Here is an 11,753-nt window from a genome sequence, read left to right as displayed (position 1 = left end):
AATATTGCTCCTGTACGGGCCAGTGTCGAGACGTCGCCAAGGACATCCCTAAATCGCCGTTTTCAGCAGTTGGGCATTGCTCGGACCACTTTACAACGAATTATCCGCATTGATTTGCATTTATTCCCGTATTCAATTGACGCCAAGATTGTTGCCTGCGGACAAGCCTCGTCGATTGGAATAGCCCAAAGAGCCATCGAAATCCGTCGGATTCGTCGAATATGGGCAACTCTGTTCTTGGTGTTTCTAACTGACGTCAACACGCGCAATGCAGAGGCGGTTGACGCAATATTTTGGTAGCGGCCAGGACTGACCATCGGTTGTAGTTGGCAGCTAAGTAAGTAAGTTTAAATTTAACTAGTATCTTTTGTTTTATTGCTAAAAAAATAATTTTCAATTTAAATAACAAAATATATATTTAAAACCCATTTATTTAATATTTTTATTTCGTAGAGTTTCTCAAAAAATATTGGTGCAATTTTTTTCGAGCTAAGTGGTTGCAAAATAACGAATACCTAAATCCCGGGACTAATTTCAAAGTCTGAGATTGTAGTAATGACATTGCGAAACAACTCTCGCGTTCGCAAAAATCGAAAAAAAAAAAACAAATTATCATCCCTAATGTATACAATACAGTTCTGCTCGAATGCTGTTGCCATCCATACACCCAGTTAATTGTTTTCTATTTTAAAGTTTCCTATTTTTCAGTCAACATTTATAGTGATTCTCTTATTTCGTGAATATGTGTGTGTGTGTGAGAAGTAGCTATTTTCATGCATTTATTTTGGTGCCGGGAAGCCTTAGTGTATCTAAATTCTGTGCGAGTATTTCGTTTCCATATTCTCCTCAGTATTCAGTTTCTATGTATGAGCATTTTTGTGGCAATGCAATTTAAATGATGTGTGAATATGTATGTTTGTATGCATAGTTATGCTTTTGCATTTTATTCCCAAATGTTTAGTTTTTAAAAAGCCATTGATTTACTAAGTTACAATTATGCTCGATCACGGTTTGCGGATCTCCTTTGCATGTGGCTAACTCCAATCGCAGGTGTGCAGCTGTAGTGGCCATTGCGCAAACAATAGAAAACATAGCCAGAAAATGTAGAGATGCAAAAATTCTAGAAAAAATTAAAAATTGAAAGAATTTAGTGATAAAGTATTTCCTTGTACTGGCGTAGAAACATTTTCACTACATCTCATGTCTATTTATTTACCTCGCCGCCCGCACCGAAAGTGTCCACTCGTCGCATCCACATCGTTGCCCTGTCCCAAGAGGCGTTGCTTGTGTCCTGCATCGCGTAGTGCCAAGATGGTGGCACGCACCTTGCTTTCACGCCGCACGCTCGATATGTCCATTATATCTGCCACGCACCTCAATTCCAGAATTTCGCTTTTCGATATGAAACGTGGATCGTCGATGTGTATGCGTAGCTGCAATGAGCTGGCGTACAGCATGAAACCGTCTGTGTTGCGGGTGATTTCATTGACTTGCGGTTGCAGACTATTTAAGGGTGCCTACGGTTTAGAGGAAATGTAAGAGAGAATAGAGTTTTTTATAACTTTTTTTTTTCAAAGTTGCATACAAAATATTTTAAGTGAATGAACAGGCCAACAACCAAACAACTTTTTCGATAATTTTAACTAATTACTTTGTAATTTGGTGTCCTGATTACGAAGAAAATTATTAAAAAGTTATATCACCCATCAATTTTTCACATTTTACAATTAAGTAAAAATAAAGTTCATGTACCAAAATGTATCGGATATATTTTTAACTTCTTAAATACTTTTTAGTTGGCAACATTATAAAAATGTAATCAGATTGGCAATGAAGGAAAATGTTTTTAAGTTGGTAGTTCTTATAAATTTAACAGCTGTTAGCTTTCTTTCAGTGAGTTATAACCTCAAATTGCTGTGCGTTTTTTATTCAAAATTAAAATGGTTAAACGTGATTGTAAAAATGCTCCTAATGCTTTTTGCTACATATGTGGTAATTTTGTCATTAAAAAACATCAAAGGGAAATTACTGACTTTGTAAAAAAAGTTTACTTTGCATATTTTGGTTTAGAAATCAGTAATCAAGACAAGTGTTGGGTTCCGCATAAAGTATGTTATGTTTGTGTCGAGGATCTAAGGAAATGGCTTAAAAAAACGAAGAAAGCTTTTAAATTTGCAGTACCCATGGTATGGAGAAAAAAAAACATTTAGACGATTGTTATTTTTGCTGTATAGATGTTAGTGGATATAACTCCAAAAATAAAAAAGCTATTATCTACCCTAATGTTACATCAGTTGATCAGCCGGTAGAACATGGCCCGAGCTTTCCTGCCCCTGTGTCACCTGAGGATATTGATGATGTTTTACAGTCTAGTTTCGAATTTAGTTAAAGTCAATGGACTGATGATAATTTCCAATGTACTCCGGACAATTTAAAACCACGGTTATTTGCACAAACATAGTTAAATGATTTAGTGAGAGATTTGGGTTTGACTAAGGAAAAAGCAGAGTTGCTTGGTTCTAGACTAAAAGAAAAACATTTATTGGAACCTGGAACATATATTTGCCATTATAGAAGAGGAGATGAACAATTCACCCAATTTTTTAGGCAAGACGAGGATCTGGTTTACTGCCATGATATTAACGGTTATTGAATTAATTAATTTGGCATTGAATACAAAAAAAAAGATTGGAGATTTTTTATTGACTCATCAAAAACAAGCTTGAAAGGTGTGTTATTAAATAACGGGAATACTTATGCTTCAGTGTCTGTGGCGCATTCAATTCATATGAAGGAAACTTACATAAATCTTAATATTATTTTAAAGAAAATTAACTATACAGCTCATGATTGTTGTCTCTATGCACCTCGGTCAAAAAAAAAAGGATTCACAAAATTTCCATGTTTTATATGTGAATGGGACAGCAGAGCAAGGGATCAACATTGGTCTAAAAAGCAATGGCCCTTAAGGGAAACGTTGAGACCTGGCACAAAAAACATTATACATGAAACTTTAGTTGACCCCAAGATGATTCTTCTACCACTACTGCACATAAAGTTGGGCCTTATGAAGCAATTTGTTAAAGCTTTGCGTAAAGATGGCAATTGTTTTAACTATTTTTTTAAAATATTAAATCGATATCAGATTGTGGAAGGATGGTAGCTGATAAAAAACGGCTATGTATTACGGTTTCAGCTTTCAAAAATGCATAAGATTTAGGTAAAATTGTTTGAAAAATTTTCACAAACTTGTTTTTTGTTGGCCTGTGTTATTATAATAAACCATGCACGTTATCAACTGCAGCCTAAAGAAGAGTTGTTGTGAATATTTGAAATTATAGAAAGTTTGAGAAAATTTACAAATGGGGAAAAGATTGCTTATTCCCAAAATTTTCCACTAATTGTTTTTTTTAAATTGTTTTTGTAATAAAAGAAATATATAAATATGTAATACATAAAAAAAAATAAAATTTGAATTTAAAAATATTTCAAATATGTAAGAAAAAAGTTTTTTCCCACAAAAATTTTACTTAAAATGTGTACTTCGTCTTTAAAGATTAAAAATAAAAAATTAAATAAAAATTTTTAATAAAAAAATTAGAAAATATTAAATTTAGGAATTCTTCCCCAAAATGTTTAATAACAAAGTAAGATTTTTTCCAACAATTTTTTTATAAAGCTTATTTTATCCAAAAAATTAAAAAAAAACTCTTACTAAAATTTTCAACATTGATTAAGTCTTAAAATTATTAATTTTTTTTAATTTTTTCAACTTTCCAAGTTAAGCATCAAAGGCCGGAACACCAAATTTTCTGTGGTTACAGAAAAGCTGAACTCATTAAGAAAAGAAAGGGAAAATAGTTTAAAAAATATTGTATGGCAAACAATTTTGAAATGAAAAGTACAATATTTTTCCAAAAAAAATTTTCTTTAAATATATTTTAAAAATGTATAATAATAAAATAATAATAATAAAAAAATTTAAAAATATGTAAAAATTTATTTCTCCAAAAATTTTTAGACAAAAAAAAAATTAATTTTTGCCAAAAAATATTCTTCAAAAGCAAATTGTAAAAACGGTATAATAAAAAATTTAAAAAATGTATAAAAAATATTAAAATATTTTCCCCAAAATTTTGAACAAAATAGTATATTAAAAATAAAAACAAAAATAAAAGAGATATAATAAAAAATTAAAACAATATATTGAAAATTTGTCTCTCAAAATTTTTAGCAAAAAAAACTTTTCCAAAAAAATATTTTTCAAAAGCAAATTGTGAAAACGGTGTAATAAAAGATTTGAAAAATGTATATAAAAATATTAAAAGTTTTTTCCCAGAAATAGTAACAGTTTTTTCTGTGTTTGCAGAAAAGTTGAACTGATTAAGAAAGGAAAGAGAAAAATATAAAAACAAAAATTGTATTGTAAAATATTTTTTAATAAAAAGTAAAAGTTTTTTCCAAAAAAATTTTTTTATAAGAGTATTTTAAAAATGTACTTATAATAAAAAATATTTTAATAATATGTAAAAATTTATTTCTCCCAAGATTTTGTGTAATGTATATGCATGTTGCTTTTAGTAAAAATAAAAAACAAAATAAAAAATAGAAGAGATAAAATAATGTATTAACAATTTTTCCCTTATAATTTTTTACAAAAAAAATTTTTTTCCCAAAAACGATTTCTTAAAAGCAAATTGAAAAACAGTAAAAAGGTATAACAAAACATTTTAAGAATGTATAAAAAAATATTAAAATTTTTGCCCCAAAATTTTGAGCATAATAGTAACATTTTTTCCAAAATGGTTTTTTTTTATTTTATTAAGAAAAAATTAAAAATATACACTATTATATAAATCACGGTAAATATTTTTGTAAAATAATAATTTATTGTTATTTTCTGTTGGACAAATGCAACAGTGCGAAGCAATTTCGTCTGCGAGTTTTTTGCGCCATCTATAAATCATTTTTTGATTAATTCAACATTTTTATTCTGTCTTATATTTTTTCAACATACATTCAATATTCCGCACTTCCGTTTCTTAATAATTTTTTTCTGTTCATTGAATAAAGCTTGCTCTGAGCAATATTTTCCCTACATTAAATAAATAAATATTTGGTTAAAAAACGTCTAAAAATTATACAAGTTTTTAAAACATTTCAGCTTTCCAGGTTGAGCACCAAAGCCCGGAACACCAAATTTGCGATGGTTGCAGAAAAGTTGATCGCATTAAGAAGGAAAGGAAAAATAAAAATTGAATAAAGAAATTGTTTTCCCTAAAATTTTTAACAGAAAAAAATTTTTTTAAGGTATTTTTAAATTTTCCCCAAAACTTTGGACAAAAAGTAAACAAATTTTTCCAAAAAAAATTATTTCCGAAGCATATTTTGTGTCAAAATTTCCCAAAAATTCTCCACAAATTTTTTTACAAAAATACAATTTTTTTTCCAAAATTGTTTTACAAAACTTTTTTTTCAATTTTTTTTAAATTATATCGTGTATTAAAAATTGTATGAAGAATTTTTTTCCCTAAAATTTTAACAAAAACTTAAAAAAAAAACAAATAATTTTAAGGTATTTTTTAATTTTCTAAAAATTTTTCCCAAAACTTTGGACGAAAAGTAAAAAAATTTTTCCAAAAAAAAAAAAATTTTTTCAGAGGTATATTTTGTCTTAAAATTTCCTAAAAATTTTCCATACATTTTTTTACAAAAAGTAAATTTTTTTTTCCAAAGTTTTTTCTCAAATTTTTTTTTAATTATATCGTGTATTAAAACTTGTATAAAGAAATTGTTTTCCCTAAAATTTTTAACAAAAAATTTAAGTTCTTTTCCAAAAAAAATTATTTTAAAGTATTTTTTGAGTTTCTAAAAAAAATTCCCCGAAATGTTGGACAAAAAGTAAAAAAAACTTTTCCAAAAAAAAATCGTTGAAGAAGTATTGTATATTTTCCACAAATTTTTTTACAAAAATTAAAATTTTTTTTGCAAAATTTTTTTACAAAATTTTTTTCCAAAATTTGTTTACAAAATTTTTGTACCAAATTTTTTTTCAAAATTTTTTTTGACTATATCGTGTATTAAAAAATTTAAAATATGAAAAATGTGTTAAAAATTTGAAAAATATAGAAAACAGGCGTTTTTCAAACATTTTGGAGGAAACAATAGTTTCTTTTTAATATATTTTATCGTAAAAAATAAAAAGATAAGAAGTGTTTTTATTAAATAAATATGTAACAAAATTTTCCCCCAAAATTGTAAACAAAAAATATAGCTTTTTCCCAAAACTACAATATATTTTAGCCCAAAAAATAAAAACAAGTTTAATAAGGAGCACCGAAGATATTTGAGTTTAAAGAACAACACTTTCAATAGAAAATTTAAAACTTGTAATTTTTTCAGTTTTTCAATTAGAATACAAAGGCCCAGAACATCAGATTTACGGTGGTTACAGAAAAGGTGAACTCATTGAAAAAGGTGAATTCATTGAGAAAGGTCAACTTTTTCTAATCAGCTCCTTATTTTGCCGCAGAGGAACTGGTGATGTCTCATATGTAACATTTTTTTGTTAACTAGTGTGCCTGAAAATTCTATATAAAGCAAACAATCTCAAAGCTCATTCTAAAGCTATGCTCTAGGTGGGTATCAAAAGTTGTATGTAAGTAAATTTGAACTATATTAAGCCTGTGAATCTAGTAAAAACGACTACGCAGCGGCTCAAGTTTCCACAAGATGCCGATTAGGATACCGAAATTAGCCATAAATATCTTTTAGCTGGAAAAGCAGCGCCCGTGTATTTTATGCAACTGCGCATTGTGATTATTAACTACTCAGAACATATTTGGCTGAATGGGCCAGACATTTTTGAAGGCGGCAACGGAGACATGGTCGTTGTTACTGGCGATCTGTACAGGCCGATGTTGGTTAAATTCTTAAAACTGGAGCAATATGAATTAGAGTTGGAGGGGATTTGTGGTTGTAGCAAGACAGTGGTACCGTCCAGATATTGAGGAACTCTTTTGTAGGTTGTTTGATTTCTATTTTTATTTAGTCAGCTTAATTGGCCGGCTTAACTGCCTTAGACTACTTTCTGTAAGAACACTCAAAGGCGTTGGTCTACGTAAATAAGTCGTAAACTCTTCATGCTTCTAAAAAAACCATCAACAAGTATTCATAAATTCTCTCACCGCTTGGGAGCATAGAGCCTCGACAAGACTCATCGATCGAGCACGGTTCGAGGATGGTTGTTTATGCGCCATCTCATATTATGTGGGCATCTGCTAGCTCGCCCAACATCGACCTTCTCCAAGCATTCTTTGACCGACCACGACTTTTGCTCCCTTGCGGTGCCATTCGCGTCATGATATTTGGTAGCTCTCTATGCGCGTGACCCATTCATCACCACTTTCTGCGTTTTATTTGCCATTGGATGGGCTCCTCATTCGTTAATCTCCACAGCGCGTCGCTTCTGATGGTGTTTGGCCCGAATATTCTACAGATGATGCAAAGGGATTTGTTGACGAAAGATTGGAGCCTCTGTGTGATGGTGGTAGAGATCAGCCATGTTTCACTGACTTCACTCATGAGTTAAATATTTGCAGTTTAGAGCGCCTGAAGATTTGCAAACTCGCCCTTACCGTACATATTTATTCGCCCAAACGCCGCTATTGCTTTTTTTAGTGGTTAGCGGCTGATATCTTCATATGCTCTGTCGTCGGCCGTGATGGTGCAGCCGAGGTAGCAGAAGATTTCGACAAATTCCACCCGACACCCGTTAACCATTATATGTCTTGCTTTATTGTGGTTGACTCCCTCATAAACTCATTGACATGCAAGTGTGTATAAATATGAAATTTAATTTGTTAAAGTAAAAAAAGATAAACTTTTTAACTTTTTTTTGGGATTATAGTAATAGCAAATCGGCCGCCATAGCTATAGTGGATGACTACGTAGTCTCGATTCTCCGTGCATGAAACACCAAAATGGAAGAAAAAGTTTTTTATAATAGCGGTCGGCAGGTCTTCCTTGCCTGCGACTCCCTTGGGGGTTCCAGTCTAATGCAGTTTTTGTGATCTCATCTTGGGGCTTACGTTACGTATGCGCAATACATGGATTTCTATGTCGATTGGTACTTACTTGGTCACATCCCAAAGGTATGGGAATCAGTTTCAGTCCTTTCTTAGACAAAGTTAGACAAGTACGCATTAGCTGCAGTCGGTAACGATCACCAGTGATCGTTTCAGATGATTTAAGGAGTTCATAATATATGACACCCTTCTGATACCACCAGGTGCACAACATAATATTTGAAGCAAGGATACTGTTTTTCGCTGTCGATGGACCTGGGTCACATGGCAGGCTCCAACTTTTTCGACACTAAGGGTTATCATAATAGTTCCGTTTTTCGTCGCCAGTGACGATCCGTTCACGAAGCACCTCACACGTCACCAAACGTCTCTCGATATCTCTCTCCCCTTCAATTTATGTGTCACCTAGTTTCCCAGGTACCTCCTTTCTGGACCATTCCCATCGCGTGCAAATGTTTACCGACAGTTGATCTGTCAACATCCAACTCTTCAGACATATCATCAAGGGTTTGACAGTAATTGTTGTAGTTGAGTGTCATCGAATTTTATCGGTGCCCCTTCGCTCGTTCGTTCTTCATCACTCACGTTGAAATTACTCTTCACAAGTTGTATTTGATGGAGCGTGATGACCATTAATATTGATCAAAATACGACGCTTTTCAGCTGCACTTTTCTTTAAAAGGTAATAATGGGGCAGGACTTCCTGTAAATGCCGCTCTTCTGGGATGAACGTAGACTTTTTTAATGCCACATAAAAAAGGATCTTTACGAATTTCAACTACTGCGATCGAGACCTCACATATACATCTTCAAATCATCAGTATAATGCTAGAGTGAAAACAAAAATTGTACCAGCAGCGACATCTTTTTTACGAGGGCGGAAACTTATTTCCATACCCAATATTATATTGCAATCTGCTTGATATATCCAGACTATATTCTTCACTTATTTTCAGTGTAATCGCTGGAGTGGGCTTAGATTAGATTCTCTATGAGTTTTGCACTTCGACCTCATAGCCTTTTGTGCTCTCTACTCATCACAGTACCTCATCCAGGCACAGTTCCTTTAACAAACTCATGACAGAGTTGGCTGTGATTGGGGCTTTCTTCTGACTGCAGTTGACCAAGACGTCGTCACCTACTCCACACTATAGCGCTACATTCAAGAAGAAGGTGCCCTCGGCAGGCAACACACACCGCCGAGTATATTTCTGCCATGAAAAAGCTTCTCATAAAAAATATCTGCCGTTTGACTCATAACCATATAGACCATATGTGCGTGAGACGAAAGTGCAGAGGTTCATGTCAGGAATATGGAATGAACTCCAAAGGCAACTCATTAGCGATGGCTCCCTTCGGTCAGCCGATAGAGAGGCGGCGAAGCAAATAAAGAAATAGACCAGAAATGATAAGAGAAAGTTCATTGAAGATCTTGCTAGCGATGGTGAAGCGGAAGCCGGAGCAAATAATATGGGACAGCTGTACCGAGCACTTGGCCGCCTAACCAACCACCAGCGTAGAAGTAACAAACCAAGCAGAGATCTGAATAGTGCTTTACTTATTTCCAATGATTACCAGATCCGCAGATGGATGGAACACTTCGAAGCAATTAGCAACAGCGCTCTTAACAATGAATCTGGCTTCGAAGTGCGCAGCACAGCAACCAGCAGCAAACTAACAACATCTTGCCCTAGTTTAGCGGAGATCAAGGATGCAATCAAAAAGCTGCAGCTCAACAAAGCCACGGGCGAAGATAGCATACAGCCACAACGAGGAGGAAGGCCTCGGTAAATTATCCAAATAGGAGGAAGGCCTCGATAAATTATCCAAAAGGTTTGTGTAAGCGCCAATTGTTATTTGTGTTTTGTTATCTTGTGTAGGCATTTGCAATGCACTCCCTTCTGCGACGAGTTTGCCTAGTCGTACCTTGCCTTCCAAGTTCATTTGGATTGCTGTTTCTCTGTATGTCTTTATCAGCTGGAATCCAATTGCGGTGGAAAATATTCCATTAACGCTTTTGCTAATGAGATCAATGATAGACCAGCGCAAGTGTAGTTGAAAGGAACCGAGTCCAGAGCTGTAATTGTGACCCGATTTTGACTAACCGTGAATCTATTTTTTCAGTTTCTAGCCATACTGCAGCTTCTAAGGACGCTGACAATTTAGTATGAGAGACGCTGCAGTTAACGGGTAAGGAAAAAGAGACGCTCTTCAGAAGGGAACGTTGAGAAAAGATTAGTCATTAAAGACTCAACAATTTTTTTTGAAACTGTTGCCATGTTTCTCGGAGTAATTCCTCTAATTATTCCGCTGCAAGCGCATTTCAGTGTGGCGGCGTTTTTGTTGGTTAAAAACAAACAAAACATTTTCGCCATACAAATTTTACATTCCTGCATTTCAGCTGTAATCACGTCCGGTCATGATCATTAAGTTCAAATTTACCTTAATTTGCTGTACTAAAATTTGAGTTTTCGAAATGTAATGATCTTCCAAGTCTAACGGGCAGACGCCGCTAGTAGAGACATTGCCATTTGAAAGCTTAAGGCTAACATGCATTTAGCCATAAAAAGTACATTAGCTTTTGAAATATGTTTGCATGTATGAGTAGGAATGCATGTGTGTGTGTATGAAATTCAATTGCATTCATTCACAATTTGAAGAACTTGTACATTTTATGGGCACTCAAGTGCACTTCATGTCTGGGTTGGTAGCAAATCCGGCATACATACACACACATACACAAATAATGCCTAGAAATGTACGACATATGCACACTTTGACTTCTGTGGCATGCCACCAATAACAATAACGCATACCACACATATGCGCAAATATATCCTTGAATGGCATAAAGAGTTCGTATGAATGGACCCGTATGGATGAGTGCATAAGCACTTAAAGAAGTTAGTGGAATTGCGTACTTTCAGTTAAGCAATGAGTGCAATAAAATTTCCTTTGAAATGGAAGGTGAGGTTTGTTCATTCTATGAAATACTCGTAATTCCGTTTTGCCTCAGTACATACGACCGACATGGGAATGTCAAAGCGACAATCCGAATTGCTCTGACATAAAGGCGTTGAGCACTTTAAGTAGCTATAGTGATGTGTAAATTAAAATGATTAAAGAGAAGAGTGGAGTGGAAATTATCATTAACCATAAAGCGACAAATGTTCTAGCATAAGTGTGTGCGTGTGTGTGTGTGTGTGTGTATGACATAAAATTGAATGAAAGGTGCCCACATATCCGTAAGGGAGAAATTAAAATGCAAGCAAAGGGTGTCATTGCATGTGTGTGCGTGCGTGCGTGTGATAGCGTTAGCGGTAGCTCGGTTGCTATAAAATTAACACTCCAGCAAGTTGATATTCACTTTGCTTTCAGGGCAATTGTTTGTGTTCTTGTACTACATATTGCCTCTTGGTGATGTCACAGTCATGTCTTTATGCGCATTTCATACTTCTGTTTGCATTTAAGCGCCAGTATATCTCCGATGGTGTGCACACACCCACACACAGATATACCTTTATAAGATAAAGTATATAAGTAGGCACATTAGGGCGGGTTAATTTTTCTATCATCATAGTTCCTAGCAGAATCGGATTCTGGAAGAAATTCGAAGACAAGCATAGCTTAAAAGTCAAATTCGAACCCCCTCTCTTCTGCCGCCCC

General features: G+C 33.8%; 1 protein-coding gene across 1 annotated transcript in view; it reads right to left on the bottom strand.

Moving 5' to 3' along the window:
• Positions 1-676: 676 nt before the first annotated feature.
• The window catches only part of LOC128855581 (uncharacterized), an 85,112-nt gene continuing 74,035 nt past the window's right edge, over positions 677-11,753 (bottom strand). Inside the window, exons 4-5 of the mRNA XM_054090593.1 lie at positions 1,217-1,517; positions 677-1,120 (exon numbers count right to left, since the gene is read on the bottom strand). Of these exons, the coding sequence (XP_053946568.1) occupies positions 1,035-1,120; positions 1,217-1,517 (387 nt within the window). The 3' untranslated portion in view covers positions 677-1,034. The remainder of the gene's footprint in view (positions 1,121-1,216; positions 1,518-11,753) is intronic.

Source organism: Anastrepha ludens, chromosome 2, assembly GCF_028408465.1.
Source record: "Anastrepha ludens isolate Willacy chromosome 2, idAnaLude1.1, whole genome shotgun sequence".
Classification (NCBI taxonomy): Eukaryota; Metazoa; Arthropoda; class Insecta; order Diptera; family Tephritidae; genus Anastrepha; species Anastrepha ludens.
Note: the sequence above shows the minus strand (reverse complement) of the source record. Positions and strands in the feature narration are given on the sequence as shown.